Here is a 20123-nt window from a genome sequence, read left to right on the forward strand (position 1 = left end):
CAGCCCTGTCCCTCTGATAGATGCGAACCCAGTGCTCTTAATGGCTGGGTGCCCACGGAAGTGCCAGCGATTTCACAGCTGGGGAAATCTGGCCCCCGGCAATGGGAGGACAGACATTGCCTAGGAGTTGCAGTATGTCGGTTTCATAATTAGTTTCCAGGCCACCGCCTTCTGTCACTCCCTACACCTCCAAGTCTAAGAGCTCAAATAATGTTTTAGTTAGCTACTTGCACTTTAGGCCAAGATAAGATGCCAGGTGTGTGCTTAGAACTGGAGGTGGGTCCTTCAATCTGCTGCCTCATTCCACACATACCAGGTAGACACACTTACAGACTAACAGTCTTTTTTCAGGTCTTCAACCTCAGGAATGGTGGAGCAATTCAACAGGTCAGCAGATTCAGAGGAGACGCATTGAAGTCAGACTTTTGTCATGTAAATGTTGTTTAACCTGAACGTTCCCTCAACGAGAAGCCAAAGCTATTTTCCCCCTCAGACTCTCCTGAGAGGCTTTGTGCAGACTGCAGAGACTCTCAGGGAACAGTCCCTCCCTGCCTGGCTGGGCTGCGAGGAGCTCTGTTCTGACCTTTGTGGAGCTGAAAGGCTACTAGGYCCGCTGAGTCCTGTTGTGCTGTGGTGGTCTCACCCCGACACTCCACCCACTGTCTCTCTCTGTCACTCTCACTCTCTGCTACTATATTTCTCTGTCTACTCTGTCAGTTTTTCTTTCTCTCTTTAGCTGTTGTCTGGTCTTTCACACAGAGTTCTGGTGTTGTCTTGCTTTGCTAGAAGTGTCCTAACAGTGTGTGCCCAAAATAACTTATCTTCATCTAAAATGGGTCAGTGTTATACAGATTCATATTTTAATCTTTAGCCAACTTTATTCAGTCTTAAATTACAATTTTCTGGTTGAGACCATTGTTTATATATGTTATCTGGAGCCATTTTAAAGCAGAGTATGCCCTGTAAAGCCATCAGATCAGACTGTCTTCCATGCTTGGTGTGAGAGTGAGGATTTCCCCTGTTATCACCCCAGCCTAATGCAATAAGTGATCATATCGGCTGTTAGCGGGGCGATAGCCGGGGTGCTAAAAAAGGGATTCTTGGTGGCCAACCCCATTGTTGCAGCTGTTTCTGGTAGGGGATCGAGGAGAGAGAGAGGAGAGGCACACAGCTCATCTGGCCCTCTGGGAGCCATTTCACTTCTGTCTCTTATTACTCCATTAAAAGCAGACGTGGCTGAGTTAGTTTCTGTGGCCCGAACAGAGCAGCCTGTCGGTTCAAAGCAGCCAGAGGCTGGGAAAGTCTATCAGAGAGGTGGGGAGGGGAGTAGAAACCTGAGGAGTCAATGTAAGCACTTTGGGGTGACTAAGAGCTCAATGTGAGAAAGAACAGGGATTTACAGGATTACATGTGTTTTATGGCCACTCTACCTAAGGGGAGAGAGAATGTTCACAACGTTCACAGCCATATTGTCAGTGTGCTTGTTTTTCTAACCCTGACTGGGACCCTGCTCACCTCTATAACGAACATCTCACACGTAAGAGATAAGATATAGGTTGTTAGATTTATCCCAGTGTGTGATTTTGTACCAATGTTCATTTGAAAGGGAGGAATCTTCAACCACAAAGAATGATTTCATTTGATTTCCTGAGGAAGGCATTCATCTTTCTTTTCTGAGTTTATTTCAAATTTCCTCTACTGTGAAATAATAGAAAATCCTCACCGGATTTCAGAAAGCCTGGCTTTATTTGCTGTGATAGCTGCTTTGGTGAGGTTGAGGCTGAGGCCCGATCTGGCTGACATTTCTTTGGTTTCCTTTTGACCCAGTCTGAACCAGAAAGTTCTGACTATTACAGGAAATACACTATAGGTTTTCACAACATTGCAACATCGGTATTAAAATATTATGTTGGCCTTGCAATGTGTCCATCACAGTACAGTGTAAGATCCTGAGATGACAACATGTAGAGAGAGAGAGAGAAAGGATGAGAGAGAGAGAAAGAAAGAGGAGAGAGCTTAGCAAAACAGAGCAGAAAAAATGATGTAGTTATAATCTGTTCTTGACTGTTTATCCCAGTTGTTCGGTCATTTAATCATGTGGAATTAGCATCATGGAAAAGCATCCTCAGCAAAAGGAGGTTGAGGCTCAATACTCTTTTTTTCTATGCTAATTTATGCACGAGATTTATCTTCTACGATTGAGTAGTGTGCATGCTGCCAGTGCCCTGTAGGTTTTCTCATAATAAATGATTTATAAATCAGATTTGAGTAATGTTAAGATTTATTGGGGATTTATTTCTGTGCATGACAATATGTCATGTTTTGCCTGTTTTAAATGTTACTTCAATACCCATGAGCCTTGACTAGCACCATAGGAGAACCGGCCACCACACACGCTCACACAAATACATTAAGGTATAAGAAAATCCCCCACCGCTAGGTTTGTTGAGTCCCTCTAGGATGGTTGTAAAGAGAGCTTTTTCTGTCATTCTTCATGAAAAGACTAACAGAGGTTTCAATGAGCTAACACTGTTTTTTATGAATAGCATCAATCCTGCAAAAAAGCTCATTAAGAAGCAATCACAGACACAGGAAGTCAATTCATGGCACTGTAAAGGCTTAATGTTCTCCTGACACACACACACAGATGTGCATGATCACACATGCAGGCTCTCTCACTCTCACTCTCTCACACACTTTCAGGGTTTCTGGTACCTACGATGATAGTACACACACACACACACACACACACACACACACACACACACACACACACACACACACACACACACACACACACACACACACACACACACACACACACACACACACACACACACACACACACCCACACACACACACACACACACACACAACGAGGGCAATTAAGGGCAAGGAGAGTGGGATTGGGATGCTGTCATGCAATTTAACATGAAACATTAGAATACAATGTGGGCCCCCCAACTGGCACAGTGGTCTAAGCCACTGCATCACAGTGCTAGCTGTGCAACTAGAGATCCTGGTTCAAGTCCAGGCTCTGTCACAGCCGGCCGCGACCAGGAGACCCATGGGGCGGTGCACAATTGGCCCAGCGTCGTCTGGGTTAGGGGAGGGTCTGGCCGACAGGGATGTCCTTGTCCCATCGCGTTCTAGTGACTCCTGTGGCGGGCCGGGCGCATGCACGCTGACACAGTCGCCAGGTGTACGGTGTTTCCTCCGACACATTGGTGTGGCTGGCTACCGGGTTAAGCAGGCATTGTGTCAAGAAGCAGTGCGGCTTGGTTGTGTCGTGTTTCGGAGGACGCACGGCTCTCGACCTTCGCCTCTCCCGAGTCCGTACGAGAGTTGCAGCGATGGGACAAGACTGTAAYWACCAATTGGRGAGAAAAGGGGGTAAAATAATAAACAAAAAAATTAAACATTAGAATACAACCAGAAGAGGAGGATCTGGAGAGAGGTAGATTTGGAGAAAACTAGAGAAAAAGAGCACAAATTAAGGGACAAAGATGTAATAGAAAAGGGAAGAATAAATAGGTAAAGYTAGGTGTGATTGGATAAGGAATTTGAAGGCCTATATCATTGCAATGACACAAGTGTTTGTCAGTCAGTGGGAGGTGGTGTCATATGGTGTGACAATAGTATAGAACAAATCAAGTATCTGATGTGGTATCTGAGCTGTTGCCATGCTGGTATATATGTTTTTAATTGTCTCTGGGTTACTGTGTGGCTCGTTGAATAGATGTTCAGACTGCCTGAAGAGATCCAGTGTTTTTTTCCCGTCTTGTTTTTAATCCAAGTCTTTTGTGTTTCCCAGACCCTTTCAAGGACTCTATAAGAAAGCTCACATTTGAGATTTTCTGTGTGATTTCTAACAGAGCAGTGCAATTAAATGTACTGTTTAAAAAAGACAATCACCTGCAACATGTCAGTCAGTGGAAAAAATACATGTAGCCACATAGGTAGAGGCCAATCAGTCGCAGCTACGTTGCCATGGTTCCTCTCTTACACAACATTTCATTGGTTTAATGCCATTGATAATAGGAGAGCCCTCTGAGTTGATTAGGCCAATGTCACAGCCGGGGAAATTTAAATTTTATTTTTTCAACTCCTTCACTTCTTGCCCTTATGATCCGCAAACTAGCCATCTCTCCATACAACGTTAACTGCAGCCAATTGCTTTTCTCCGTGAACTCATGAATAAGGCTATTCAATTAAACTTTTAATTTGTGGAAATGTAATTATGTTACGCAAGGTTAATGTGCATATAGCACCTCACAGGGTCTCAATGTAGTGGAACTCTGGGGGGGCAGAGGAGGGGGCAGGGAGGACCAGGGTTTAGTTTGGTACACAATGAAGAACAAATAATTACATCTACTTGAATACTTTGAGATACATGAATTGGCCCCTAATCACTTACATGTGTGATGTAATCATCAATCAGTAAGATTGGACCTTGAGTTAGTGCATGGTTTCCCAAACTCTGTCCTGGGGCCACCCCTGGGTGCACAATTCTTACCAAATAACTACACCGCATCATCAAGCTTTGATTATTTGAATCAGCTGTGTAGCGCTAGAATGAAGGATAAAAATTGCACAAAGGATGGGCCCCAGGACCGAGTTTGGGAAACCCTGAGTTAGTGGACTGTAGACCATGGGAAATGGGAAATGCAAAGCACTCTTATGAAATCAGCCTACTGTACAGTATGTGATTCCAAACTAATATTTATATTGAACCAACAGCATTAGTTTTTAGTTTTAAAGCATATCAGATTGGAGAGACTAGTCTGTTGGTGACATTTGGGCAGTACAAAAAGGTGTGTGTGTCCACCCAGTGCAACAAAATCATCTGCTCTTCTGCATAGTAACAACCCCAAGGGCAACAAAATCATCTGCTATAGTAACAGCCCCAAGGGCAACAAAATCATCTGCTATAGTAACAGCCCCAAGGGCAACAAAATCATCTGCTATAGTAACAGCCCCAAGGGCAGAAACATCATCTGCTATAGTAACAGCCCCAAGGGCAACAAAATCATCTGCTATAGTAACAGCCCCAAGGGCAAACAAATCATCTGCTATAGTAACAGCCCAAGGGCAACAAAATCATCTGCTATAGTAACAGCCCCAAGGGCAGAAACATCATCTGCTATAGTAACAGCCCCAAGGGCAACAAAATCAACTGCTATAGTAACAGCCCCAAGGGCAACAAAATCATCTGCTATAGTAACAGCCCCAAGGGCAGAAACATCATCTGCTCTTCTGCTATAGTAACAGCCCAAGGGCAGAAACATCACTGCTATAGTAACAGCCCAAGGCAGAAACATCATCTGCTATAGTAACACCCCAAGGGCAGAAACATCATCTGCTATAGGAACAGCCCAAGGGCAGAAACATCATCTGCTATAGTAACAGCCCCAAGGCAGAAACATCATCTGCTATAGTAACAGCCCCAAGGGCAGAAAACATCATCTGCTATAGTAACACCCCAAGGCAGAAACACTGCTTCTGCTATAGTAACAGCCCCAAGGGCAACAAAATCATCTGCTATAGTAACAGCCCCAAGGGCAACAAAATCATCTGCTATAGTAACAACCCCAAGGGCGACAACATCAATGGTGAGCCCTTTTTGCTATAGAATATATACTGAACAAAAATATAAATGCAACATGCAACAATTTAAAACATTTTATTGAGTTACAGTTCATAAAAGGAAATCAGTCATTTAAAATAAATAAATAAAGTCCTAATCTATGGATTTCACATGACTTGATAGGGGTGTACCCACTGGGGAGCCAGGCTCAACAAATTAGAATGAGTTTTTCCCCACAGACAGAAATACTCCTCAGTACCCCCACCCCCCTCAGACGATCCCGCAGGTGAAGAAGCCTGTTGTGGAGGTCCTGGGCTGGCTTGGTTACATGTGAGGCTGGTTGGACATACTGCCAAATTCTCTAAAACAATTTCTCTACCATAAGGCAGCTTATGGTAGAGAAATAAACATTACATTCCCTGGCAACAGCTCTGGTGAACATTCCTGCAGTCAGCATGCCAATTGCACGCTCTCTCAAAACATGAGACATCTGTGGCGTTGTGGTGTGTGACAACAATGCACATTTTAAAGTGGCCTTTTATTGTCCCCAGCACAAGGTGAACCTGTGTAATGATCATGCTGTTTCTTGCTATGCCACACCGTGGATGGATTATCTTGGCAAAGGAGAAATGCTCACTAACAGGGATGTAAACAAATTTGTGCCCAAAATWTGAGAGAAAGAAGCTTTTTGTGCATATGGAACATTTATGAGATGAAACATGGGACCAAAACTTTACATGTTGCGTTTTAAGTTTTTGTTCAGTATAGTACTATTGATACTTCTTCAACCAATACATTCTTGCATGTTGGTATGGAAGATCCGATAATCATTGTGTTTTCACCCTAACCCAAAACATTGCTGTGATAGGTACGTGATAGGCCTATCTGACTGATATGATTATGATGGTCATAATGCTTCTTGACAGTGTCATAAAGAGTATTTCCTTAGTCCAAGTAAAGTGACACAGGATGGTCAGAATGCTTCTTGGCAGTGTAATAAAGTGTGTTTTCTACAAGTTATTTAAAATATGATGAAAAAATGACTGTAAAGGATTTAAGAAACAAACTTTTAAATGGAGACTTCTTGACAGGGAAAACTCATTTGAATAAATGTGGGTTTTGACACTAATGTAGGTGTCATAAGCAGCCATAAAATAATGCAATATGTCACAACAGGTGTAAATATATCGGTTATGACAGGGTTATGACAGGGTTATGACAGGGTTATGACACCGGGTGTCAAGTAAAATGTTACCCACTTGTCAGATGAACCAACATTTGGAACAGTGCACACTAGGCTCTAGTTGTTTATCGTCACATTTTGTTCAACACGAAACCCCTCATTTTGTTTTCGTAACGTTGATCTGTGCTGTCTGCAAAAGTGAATCTTCCCATTCAGAGGACAAGTGTATTTTTCATACTTTATTCATTTGTGTCAAATGCATTGTTCGCAAGATCACATTATGCAGACAAGCACAATGTTCTGTTGCAGAAGACTGGCTCATCAACATTGCCTGCAGTCAGATGTAATAATGCTGGAAAGGGAAGAACATCTAAGCTAAAATCATAGCTCTGTCTATTATCTACCAGTTTGCTGACATTTTATAATTGCCGTTTTTGATTTCACATCATTTCTGGGGGGAGGGGCAATTTTATTACTGATGTATATGCACATGTGTTATGTCCATATTAACTGTCACTGTAAGGTCTACACCTGTTGTATTCGGCGCATGTGACAAATAACATTGATTTGATTTGTAAGCAGACCAGTATGTATTGTGTGCTCTAGCATTCGTCTGTCCATTTAAATCATGTTTGGTTTTGAACAGTGGAACAGTACAGAATTTGATGAGGCTTATTTTCAGACAGGATTACCCCAATTGACCTCTGACTTATGTTTGTGTGTGTGTGTTGCAGGAGATGCAGGGTCAGATGGGCTGGGCGACAGAATGGGGGGCGTGGGTGGAGACGGGCAGTGGGACGAGAGGAGAGGCCAGCGGAGAGTGTGACGATGAGGACGGATGTCAGGGATCTGGAGAGGAAGACTTTGCCGGTGAGTCAGAACCCCCCTCTTTAATTCCTTTTTTCTTTTTTTTACTCCTCTCTCCCCTCCTTTTCCTCAGCTGCCTATAATTCCTCCCCTCCCTCCCCATATTCTCTCCTTCCTCAATCAGACTCCCTGTAGATGAGACTGCTGCTTGTGTCAGATGTCAGAGACTAATATTGAAACCTGTCTGTGTCTCAAGTCTACTACAATACAGTATGTTGTGGGTGTGTTAGCTGCCATTTCCTCTCAGATTAATCCATATCTATACTTTCCCCTTATGATGTTATCTTCTGCTATATGCAAATGGTCAGCAGAACAGGCTGTCAACAGCTGTCAGTGAAATAACACATCAATAAAAAAAGTACCAGTGTCTTGTGTGGGTTTATCCTCAGTGTAGGATACTGATTGATTTGATTTGTGGACGTCATTTTTTTTCTTTCAATTACTTCAAGTTGAATTGTTATTCTATGCTTTGTGGTAGAACTGGCTCATGGCTGTATATCAGCACTACTGCAATACAAAGGGTGAATTATTGTGTACACAGACTCATAAACACACTTTCTCTTTGTATGAGCTGGCTTTGTGAAAGCAACGTCACCAAAATAGAGGTGTCAAAAGGTGAAAAGGTTTGAAGCTGATTGCAGATTGTTCGTTCACCCAGTCTCTTCTATTCAGGTCATTAGAAAGAGCGCGAGAGAACAAGGGGAGAGCGAGAGGTGAGAGAGGAGAGATATGCACTGATCCCTGGTTCAGTCAGTGGCTCTAAGATCTGTGGAGCAGGTAAATGACACTTGTCTGTCTGCTAGTAATTGCTGTGCTCCAGCAGTCTGCCTGAGCTCTTCAGAAGAGGACGGTAAAAGCTTTTTCTCAAGTCCTCCATAACACAGCTCAACCAGGGAGCATTTAAAGTGCAAGGAGAGCGACAGCGCAGGAAAGATGGGAGAGAGAAGCTAGAATATTGCTATATGAAGTATAATCTTCTATTATAGTGACTGTTACCTTCTGGTGAAGACAAAATCTGTTCAAAGTCATTTGAAGGATAAGGGAGTTTGCAGCATGCTACACACCTAGTGGGAGTAATGATGAGTGGACATGGTTATCTTTGCAAGTGGTTACAAATCCCTTCAATAGGGAAAGCAGTGAACAAGCAGGGTAAAGGTTGCAAATGAGATTAGCTGTGACGATGACAATTAAATGAGTATTCATGAGTATGGTTTGTGGCTTAATGTAACTCGTACAACACACAGCGAGCACTGATCTCACTCATTTCCCATAGCTAAGTCCCTGGAAGCTGAATTTCATAATGAGTTGTAGCTCAGTGTAGTGTGACTGCTGGAAAGCAAGAGCCTTGTTTCACTACTTTACTCTTCTGCACTCCGTCAAAGCCAAAGGTTAGATTTGGATACAGCTGGTACGTGCTGTTGACAGATTCTCATAAATTGTTGTCACACTCTGAATGTGTGTGTGAACATGTAAGGGTGTGTGTACTTCTGTACTCGTGTGAGACTGGGACTCTGTGAGACTGGGACTAGGACTTGCATTGACAGAATGGGTCCAATCTTCCCCACACTGTCAGCACTCCTAAAGTTCACATACAGAAGCTTAATGTAGGCCATCCTCTCTGTGCTCTCATTTCACACATACACACACACGAAATGGAGCCAGAAGGGGCATCCTGAGAGAGCTGAGGAGGATTTACCCATTTACCTTTCCTCTCTCTCTCCATCTCTCCGTCTGCTGAGGGAAGCAGATTGTGCTGTGGGATCACATGGAAGCTGAACAGGGGAGAGGCACTGTGAGATAACACTGGGGGTGGCTGAGGATGGGAGGCTATACAGGTCAGCTAGAGTATAGACTAATAGTTGGACAGAGAGAACAGGGTAATACGGTAGATGTACAGGTACGACTAGAATGGTAGTCGAATATGGTGGTGTAGGGGATACAGAGGGTAGACTGAGAGGAGAGGTTTCGAATGAGGTTTGCATCCATCCTGTTTTGAGCTAATTCTACCCCAGCATAGGTATGTACTGTATGTATGATTGTATGTATGATTGTATGTATGTATACGTGAAGCTACATCATAACTCAGTAACAGAATGGAAAATGGGATATGTTGATTATTTCACAGTAAAGCTTCCATAGTGCACTATGCCTATGTCACGGAGTTACTTTCCATGCTCCCCAAAGAGAGATATTCAGAAAAGCTACGCTCCACTGTGTCAGGATGTTAGATAATATTGAATCACAGATCTTTCTCTTTATTTATCTCTCTCCTCTCTCTCTCTCACTACAGTGTATCTATCTTTGTTTTCTGAGCTAGATTAAGTTTTCTTCTAATCCTACAATGATACCCTGGTCAGATTGGCCTGGTCCTCCCATGATGTCATGATAGTTGTGCTATGATGAGTTATTGCTTGGTCGTGGTGAATCTGCAGTGGTGTTTGGCTGTTGTTTGATGACAATGTGGTTCCACTCTGCTGTTGGTTTAATGCTAGTGTAGTTGTGGGCAGAAGGGCAGGCGAGGCCATTATTCTGTGGGGCTTTGGCCACTGTTAATCTCTGAGTCACTGACCTCTTTGATCTGTGATGGATAATCTGCTTTAATAATGTGTTTCTCAATATCAAAGGAATGTTTTCTTTACTTATAAAWTGATTGAGGTCAAGATGGATAGCCAGCCACTGGTCTGTTTGGATGAGGTTTTCACTCCGAGGCTGGGATAGAATCTTTCTCTTTTTCTTCTGTAATCTTTTAGGATTCTAAATAGATTTTCTTATCCCAAATAAACAAGAGTTCCTTTGCTGAGACAGGTCCGCCCTTTGCAATGTCAATAATGCTAATGTAATTAGGACCAGAGACGGAAGAGGAAGCGAAACTTCCCACTCCCTATTTTTTTTAAATTCATATACAGTCAATGAACTAAGCAGACCAGACCCAGGTGCTAATGCTTTGGTGCCTCTGTTAAGCAGACCGGAACTTACTATTTTTTTTCAATGGTAAACAGGCTGAGTAGGACATATTAATTTATCCACCTTCTATGATTATGACCATCCCAGAGAAATGGAACATATCCTCCCCTCCAGAATTCCCAAAATGCACCGCTCCGGGAGAGGAATGATCTGGGTTTTTCCAGGGACAATCTCTGTTGCTATGGATACAAGGTGGTCCGTGGTCTCCAGGGTCTCGTTCAAGGACAACACAACAAAAAGAACACAAACGGAAGCAAATAGTCAACCATTCTTAAACAGTCACAACTCTCATAACCTACAATATCTGACCCAATGTCTTCACTAGCCTTGTTTCAGAAAACATCTTTCACTTACAGAGGGACATCGCTTACCYCAGTGACACTGTGATGAACAAAAACTCACTATGGGGGGAGTTGTAGGAACATATACTTTTTTTGTTTTTCATCTAGGGATTGAACAGTTCTTTTAAACTTAATGGTAAAATATTGATGTGTACATGTCACGTTCCTGACCTGTTTTCCTTTGTCTTGTATTTATTTTAGTTGGTCAGGGCGTGAGTTGGGTGGGTTGGTCTATGGTTGATTTTCTATGTTGGGATTTGGTGTTCGGCCTGGTATGATTCTCAATCAGAGACAGCTGTCAATCGTTGTCCCTGATTGAGAATCATACTTAGGCAGCCTGGGTTTCACTTGTGTTTTGTGGGTGTTTGTTCCTGTGACTGTGTTTGGGCCACACAGGACTGTTTAGGGTTTGTCACGTTTGTTGGTGTTGTATTTTGAAGTGTTCTGTTGATTTTTCATTAAATAATGAACCCTAACTACTCTGCATCTTGGTCCGATCCATGCTCTTCCTCGTCTGAGGAGGAGAACGACTACGACAGCCGTTACAGTACATTTGTAATTTATTTAGAGTTTTGATTGATTGAGAAATGATTGATGTCCTATTGATTAGCAGGCAAAATGTTTATTTTAGTCCAAAAATATGTAGATATATTTTACATTACCTTAGTCTATCCTCTACTCTATCACTCTCTCTCCTTGATAGAATAATGCAAGGTCAGGATACCACACTCTAGACGAGCGCTTTGTCTGGTCTTTCATATTTAATGTGCATGTGTTTCTAATGTTGTTGTCTCGGATCCCTTTCATGCAACTCCCTCTCTCACAGTTTAAATTGAGATGGAAATGTCTGCTTATGAAGGCAGCTGAGGAAATGAACTCATTGCATGGCCTATTAGTCTCCCACGGTGATGTGAGGCTGAGGCTGGTCGGTTGCGTTAATGTGGCGGCCTTAAAAATAAAATAAAACACGCCCAGGCAAATGTAAAATTCCTAACAAATGAGGTTCATCGCCAGTCAAAAGATGCTGATGTGTATCCCCGTTTTGATTGGCTGTTATTTGCCACCATTCACAGAAAGAATGAGGATTTAATATGCATGGAATAAAATACACATACTGTAACCGTGGTTATTACAATGGGAGGAGGAACATAGGAACTCTGCTTGACTAAACACATCAAAGCAGTCAGACATAAGCCTCACCTTGTTCGCAAAGCATGGCCGTTGACATATTTGAACCCCTTCCTCATAAATACAGTACATAGAGCTGAGGTTCCCAGTAACAACGCCCCTTGTGCACAATTATGTTTCTGGTGAGCAGCGCACTGTCTGCACATTTGGCAAAGCAGATCAATCGATCAATTGTAGTTTAGAAAAAACAGTAACAGTATCTCATGTCCAACTGAAGGGCGTGTTCTGGTTTAGAAAGCCAGTTTCTCTTTCTCTGTGTGTTGCCATGCATACATCTGCTACGGAGTGCAGCAGCAGCCATTTTGTGCTCCCTCTGGTCTTCCAGGCAGATCCCATGGATAAAGGGGAAGGCCAGGGGAAATTAAAGTGCTTAGCTGATAATATCCGTGGCAGTGTCGGCCAGTTGGCCCCAGGGGAGAGATGGAGAGCAGCTGAGCTAGGCAGAGTAGAACATAGCAGACCCCTGGCCTAGTGCTGTGTGCTCACTGTTCACATTCAGGGTCAGTGGGGCTGGGTCTGTTTGTCACTGCCAACACCAGTGTTCCTCTGGCTCCTTTAGTCCTGTTTTAACACAGCGTAAATGTACTGGCCGGACAGTGGCTGCAGCTCTGGTTCTGTTGCCTTCCAGTGAAATCTGCATTGGATTTCAGTGTTTATGAGAGTATACGTTTATCTCCTGACATACATAGGACGTAGGCTACAGTAGATGAGCTGGGAGCTTTCCTTCATCCCTGGGGGAGGCTTTAACATTCATGCCTGGAGCGAAATGCGGCCTAAATCCCAAACCTTGTTCCAACAAAAACGGTTTGCAGTTATTTGAAGTTGATCGTGAAAATGTTCCACATGTCATGTACAAGTGACAGATTACAATATGACTTGTACCGTAGTAATTATGCTACAGTATGGCAATATACCATATACAGTATCTCTTTCTGACGGATGACTGACAATATGATGCTTTTTTTTTTTTAAGTAATGGGGTGTGTGTGTGTGTGTGTGTGTGTGTGTGTGTGTGTGTGTGTGTGTGTGTGTGTGTATGGTGGTAAACAGCTTGTCGCTGGGTTGAATGTGCTAGGTGTAGTGTCTAATTGAGTGCAGTGTCAGTAATGCATCGTCTATGGCACCCCAGGGGTGGGAAATAACCCTCATTAAAGAATGAGAGATTCACTGTGCTCTCTCACTGTTACTACTCATCTAGAAGGGATCCTTCTGCCCACACACTGGATAGATGCATATGATCCAAACCAAATTTAAGATATACTGACACAGACATTTCAAAAGGATTTCTATCAATTGATGTACACATTTGTTTGTGCAACATATGAGTGGAAGATGGGTTGGTGGTGAGGATGTTAGCTGAGATTCATGTTGAAGTTTTTAGTGATGCAAGAGTGGGTGAATATGGCCTTTCGTAATTGGGAATGATCTTAATCAGAGGAGGCTGGTGGAAGGCGCTATAGTAGGACGTGCTCATTGTAAACCATGGAACGGTATCAAACATACAGTATATGGAAACAGCATTTTTTTWATTTTTTACTTTTACCCCTTTTTCTCCCCAATTTCATGATATCCAATTGGTAGTTAGTCTTGTCCCATCGCTGCAACTCCCATACGGACTCGGGAGAGGTGAAGGTCGAGAGCCATGCAGTCTCCGAAATACGACCCTGCCAAGCCACACTGCTTCTTGACACACTGCTCGCTTAACCCGGAAGCCAGCCGCACCAATGTGGCTACCGAAGTCAGCTTGCAGGCACCCGGCCCGCCACAAGGAGTTGCTAGGGCGCAATGGGACAAGGAAATCCCGCCCGGCCAAATCCTCCCCTAACCCGGATGACGCTGGGCCAATTATGCGCCGCCTCATGGGTCTCCCGGTCATGGCCAGCTGTGACAACCTGGGGTCGAACCCGGGTCTGTAGTGATGTCTCAAGCGCTGCGATGCAGTGCCTAGACCGCTGCGCCTCTCGGGAGGCGGAAACAGCATGTTTAACTCCGTTCCATTAATTCCATTCTAGTCATTACAATGAGCCCGTCCTCCTAAAGCTCCTCCCACCAGCCTCTTCTGATAATTGTATACTGTAGTAGTTCAGTTTTCCCATTAAGGTATGGTGAATAGAGCACTGAACGTGTTTATACAACAGCTAGTGAGGATTGTATAAATTAAGCCAGTGGCCAGTGTTTCACCTTGATGAAGGTGAATCATCAGGAGAGAAATGAATATCATTTGTTTGATAAAGAGATGCTGTGGTTGGAGGCTAGAATAATAAGGCCTATATGAGTCTGGCTCCTTCCTCTGATTCCATGCTCAATCTGTAACTCTATGCGATTGTTCAGCTCCGGAGCCTGATAAATAGTTGCTGAGGGTGAAATCTGCAGCTCAGTGTAACACAACCCTTCCCTGCACTGCCAGTGTGTATGTGCATGTGTCAGATGTGTTGTGAGAGAAAGATGGAGAGCGAAACAGGTTGATCCTGACCATGCAATGTACGTTTGGGTTCATACAGTATGTATGTATGGATGAGTGTGGTTGTAGGCTACGTGGCTTCAATTTTCCTTTGTCTGTTTGTGTGGCTCTATTTCATTGCTGGGCTGTGTGAATGAGTGTTCATTGTTATACAGCCAATTAAACCTAAGCTAAGCACAGGCAGACATGGGAAGGGAAATTGGGTCATTTTAAGGTCAAACTTTCTGTGTTCACCTAGTGGGGAGGGAGGATATACACACCTCACCTCACCTCACCTGGCAGCCTTGTTTTGATATATGTTTGTCTGGTTCTAGGTGTTGAAGTAAAGGTGTGATAGAGGATGTAATTGATATTGATTGATGTACTAGAGGTCGGCCTCTGTGCCAAAGCTCCATCACATTGTTGCTGACAATATTTATAACCCTACTGACAGGACAGTCAGGGAAGATGGGTAATGTACTGTCTGCCTCTACGTTTAACATAGTGACAGTGATGAACATGCCCACTCTTTTTTTGTATTTGCATGTACCTCTACAAAACGTTACATTATTTAATTCTGCCACATCGTTTTTACATCAGCATTGTGTGTGTGTGTGTTTACACCTGGACTGTGAAGAGGAATGTGTGTCAGTTACAGTTAAATTGCAAGGTTTATCCAGTGCCGTGGGCTAATATGGATATCCTGTTCCCTGAGTTTCTCTGTCTGTGGATCATCATCATCATCATTACCAGGAAAAGCACTACTGTAGTACTGTAGGTTTTAAGATTGGCCAGTGGAGATGCCTCTCAGCCACAGACTACTTTCCCAGCAGCAACCCATACTTAGCCTATGTCATCTACAGTATACATGAGCACTCAAACAAGTTAATGTGCTATCACACAAATGTATGCTTTAGCATAATTCTTTTCCATCTTAAATGGCCTCCCAAACTACTCCAAGGTAGTTTTCCTGGTGAGACAGTCGTGTGATCACTAGAGAGATATACTGTTTCAGATAGAGAGAGAAAGATACTGTACTGAAAGGCTGAGAGAGAAGCAGCTCTGTAGTGTCTGCCAGTCTGCCTCATTTCTTTTTGTGTGCAGCCAGTCCTCTCTAAAGGATATTGGCCAAGGTAATGAAATGCTCATTACTGATTCAGCTGGAAATACAGGGATACCTTTACCCCCCTGCCCCCCTCCAACCCCACTCAAGGTCACATCACATCAATGGGTAAATGTGTGTGTGTGTGTTTTCGCACACGCGCGTGTGTTTTCTCTTCTACTGTCTGTATATCTGGTACAGCCTCAACTATGTAGATGGTAATAGTCGTTGTAATGAGAGAATCTCTAGGACTGTACACTATGTGCAATCTGAGTGTTAGTACCGCTTCTAAGAATCTCAGGAATGCCATATCTGAATATTCCATGTGTTGAGTGGTTGAGTTATGTCTGTCTATGTCTAACAAGTCTATGGAAAACCCCTTGCTTCTCTCACACTATCTTTCATCCCTTCACAGTCCACACCTCAATCCTCCCTCCTCATATCCATCAGCAGTCTCAGACGTGGCACAAAGGATGCTCCCTTACCGGTACCACACAGGTCTCTGGCAGGAGCTCAGACCACTGTTTGCATGTGTCACACACTGAAACCCCAGCCCGTATCTTATGTCCTGGTATGTGTATGTGCGTATTGATAATTATAAGACTGGTGTTTTCCACATAAAGGGCCGCCAGACTGCATCAGCATGGTAAACTATAATTAAGGTGACCTCACCTCAGCCAATCTGAATCCTGCCTGTGTTCTAGCCCTGACATGCTGCATCTCCTGTTTGTTGTCACGGGGCATTTCCAAGACACACCTGTCCAGCATACAGTCACACAGCACAGTGCTGGGTGAATTCCCCCACTAGCTGTCACTGAAGGTGAGAAAATGGGGTGTCAAACCCTCTCCTCCTGTGTGGGGTTTGACTGCTCCTCCCCTGGGTTGGAGCAGGTTAATGACTGACTGGCCTGATGCCTCTGGCCTTGGGGGGGGTTTCAATTCCCCATGTCTGATCTCACAACGTCCTGACCCACCCACCGACGGGACGTTGTCACATGTTCCGACCGCAATGGTGACTGTTGCCTTGTTATAGTGTGACACTGAAGCGCCACGCCCTCGCTCAGGTGGTTAGGAGTGGCACACACACCACACGTCCTTCCTTTGTGTTAATGACATTCCTGCCCTGCCAACCCCTGTTTTTTGGCCATTTGCCATATTTATGATTCCTGCTTTGTCAAAAATCTGAGTGTTACACAACTGTTACTGTATCCAAAACAAGGGCAGTCCAGGTGAAACTGGTCTCCAGCTGATTAGCGTACATGTTTCTATTCAGCCAAAGACCACGAGGAATGGCCTGTAAGTATAAAATTAGCTCATCAGTCAAGTGAAGATTGTGACAAACAGAAATCCTGATGGAGCATGGTGTTCCTCCTCTCATGAACATGTCTGTGTGAGAGAGGAAGCCATGTGCTCTGCTGAAGCCAGGCAGAGGCAGGGAGGCAAGCATCTGCAGCTGGGTCTGAGATCTCCTCCATATTTCACCCTGTCTGGCTCCGCTCGCTGGGCGAATTCCTCTGGGTTGTCACGGCGATGTCTCCCGGCTGGGTGATTTATTTCCCTTCACCATGCTCGAGAGCCCCTGCTGTTGCCCATTGCAAACCCCTTGCATACGCCAACCCCCACGACGCCCAAGCTGAAAGCAGGCAGAGCTGAGGGACTCTTTCCTTAGCCCAGATCTGCAGTAGCTGACGTCTCTATCAGACACGTAGTCTGGCCACAATTCAGGATGCATACATCAAACCTGGCAGTGTCCCTGATTGTGTCTCACTACTAACCCTTCACACTGTGTTGTAACAGCCTTTCATAGTAACTGGGACAGACTCATTCCAATACAGTACACCCTCAAATTACACACATTACAATAAAAGGTTCATATTCATAGCAGGGTTTTTCCAAGAAATTATTGCTTTTTGTGTTCCTTTAATATTTGAAGTAGAAATTGTGGGCCAATATTGAATGTTATATTCAATGAAGTGCCCCTTTAATATAGATCACATTGAGAATTGAATAAATCCTGATTTTTTTACATTAATAAAGACTTGCTAAAGTGCCAAGATTCAGCATTTTGACATCATTTTCTGGTTTTGTGGTGGACAACTGAGCGGGTCGAGTATATAACACGTTAACCCTGTTACCCATAGATAAACAGTCTAGAATGTTTTAACAATGCAAAATGTGTGAAGCTTGCATTCAATTGCCACTCCCTGTTGCGCACTAAAAGCTTCCATTGCCCCTGTCACAATGGGATTTATGGTAAGATTTAAGATGAAATCGTCAACTCTGTTACATTCACATCTCATATTCACTGTATACATGGACATAGACACAGACACAGACTTTTTTTAGAGCAATTCCTGATATTATCCCTATGGACCTCGGCACTGAAGATTTCTGGAAATGTCAACGTCATACACACACACACACACACAAACACACGCACACATTAACCTCTTCTTGGAAAGGTTAAATGGGCTTATTAGCATGGGGACTCTGGGCATTGCTCATCACTCACCAACTGGCTGTGTGTCTCCACTCTATCCCCAGTGAGTGACATGTTCTGGGGCTGCTAGGGCAGTTTGGCATTTATTAAGATGACTCATGTACTGGAGGCGGCTCTGCAGAGTGGTCACTAGCTGGCACAGCCACAAAGTCCTAAAATCTGATTTAACCCTAACCTTAACCACACTGCTAACTGTAATGCCTAACGCTAACCTTAAACCATAAGCTAAGCTTTTGTTTTCATTAAATTTTGCGATATAGCCAATTTTGTACTTTGTAGCTGGCCCATCTTGCGGAAACCGCTCAGTTCTGCCTCCAGGGTAAGACTCATGACAATAAACGTCAACCTGCGTTGCTAGGAGACAGCGGTGCTGTAGGGCATGTAGACGGGTAGACACGAGGCTTAGTGCCCCATTACCACCAGCTCTACTGCTCTACCACTATCCTCTGTCATGTCCTCCTCCCTAAACTGTCTCAATTACCCCTGACCTCTAAACACACACACACATGCACGCATACACCCACACACCTCTACATATGCATGTGCACACACAAACACACATACAGAGTTGTGTGTTTGTGCTGCTTGTCCCAGTGCAGATTGAATGAGAATGAGCCTGTCACGCCCTGGCCTTAGTATTATTTGTTTTCTTTATTATTTTAGTTAGGTCAGGGTGTGMCATGGGGTATGTGTGTGTTTTGGGTGATTATATGGTATAGGGGGTGTTGGTTGTAGTGTATGGGTTTGTGTTGAGTGTATGTGTCTAGGTATGTCTATGGTTGAGTGTAGGTGTTTAGGAAAGTCTATGGTTGCCTGATTTGGTTCTCAATCAGAGACAGCTGGTTATTGTTGTCTCTGATTGGGAGCCATATTTAAGGTAGCCATAGGCTTTAGGTGTTTGTGGGTAATTGTCTATGTTGAACGTTTGTAGCCTGTGTGTGTGCACTACGTTTATAGCTTCACGGTCGTTTGTTGTTTTGTATAGTTTGTATAAGTGTTTCGTTTCGTGTTTCATCTTCGTCGTTCTAATAAAAGAAGATGTATTCATATCCCGCTGCGCCTTGGTCCGTCTCTCCTCCACACGATCGTGACAGAATTACCCACCAAACAAGGATCAAGCAGCGTGATCAGTGGCAACAGGAGCAAGGAACAAAGGATTCATGGACATGGGAGGAGATTTTGGATGGAAAGGGACCTTGGGCACAACCGGGAGAATATCGCCTCCCTCGTGAAGAGCTGGAGGCAGCGAAAGCCGAGAGGAGGCGATATGAGGAGGCAGCACGGAGGCAAGGCTGGAAGGCCGCAAGTACAACCCAAAAATTTATTGGGGGGGGGGGCTTAGAGGTAGTGGGCCGAGGGCAGGTGGAGACCTGCGCCCACTTCCCAGGCTAACCGTGGAGAGCGGGAGTACGGGCGGACACCGTGTTACGCAGTAGAGCGCACGGTGTCTCCTGTACATGTTCATAGCCCGGTGCGGGTTATTCCACCTCCCCGCACTGGTAGGGCTAGATTGGGCATTGAGCCAGGTGCCATGAAGCTGGCTCAACGCGTCCGGTCTCCAGTGCGTCTCCTCGGGCCGGCTTACCATGGCACCAGCCTTACGCATGGTGTCCCCGGTTCGCCTACATAGCCCGGTGCGGGTTATTCCACCTCCCCGCACTGGGCGGGCGACGGGGACCATTCAACCAGGTAAGGTTGGGCAGGCTCGGTGCTCAAGGGAGTGCATGCCTGGCCTGCACGGTCCGGTATTTCCGGCGCCACCTCCCCGCCCCAGTCCAGTTCCACCAGTGCCTACACCACGCACCAGGCTTCCAGTGTGTCTCCAGAGCCCTGTTCCTCCTCCACGCACTCGTCCAATGGAGCCTGACTCTCCAGAAGAATATAAGTTTCCTCATAGCCAGTGACTGAGATGGTATGAAATCCAGGACAGATGCAGAGTGACTAAACATTC

The 20123-nt window shown here is 44.4% G+C and overlaps 1 protein-coding gene across 1 annotated transcript in view; it reads left to right on the forward strand.

Moving 5' to 3' along the window:
- gpc5b (glypican 5b) overlaps window positions 1-20123 on the forward strand; it is a 77242-nt gene that overhangs the window by 52394 nt on the left and 4725 nt on the right. Inside the window, 1 exon segment of the mRNA XM_070447574.1 lies at window positions 7505-7640. Coding sequence (XP_070303675.1) covers window positions 7505-7640 — 136 coding nt within the window.

This window comes from Salvelinus sp. IW2-2015, linkage group LG16, assembly GCF_002910315.2.
Source record: "Salvelinus sp. IW2-2015 linkage group LG16, ASM291031v2, whole genome shotgun sequence".
In the NCBI taxonomy this organism is placed as follows: domain Eukaryota; kingdom Metazoa; phylum Chordata; class Actinopteri; order Salmoniformes; family Salmonidae; genus Salvelinus; species Salvelinus sp. IW2-2015.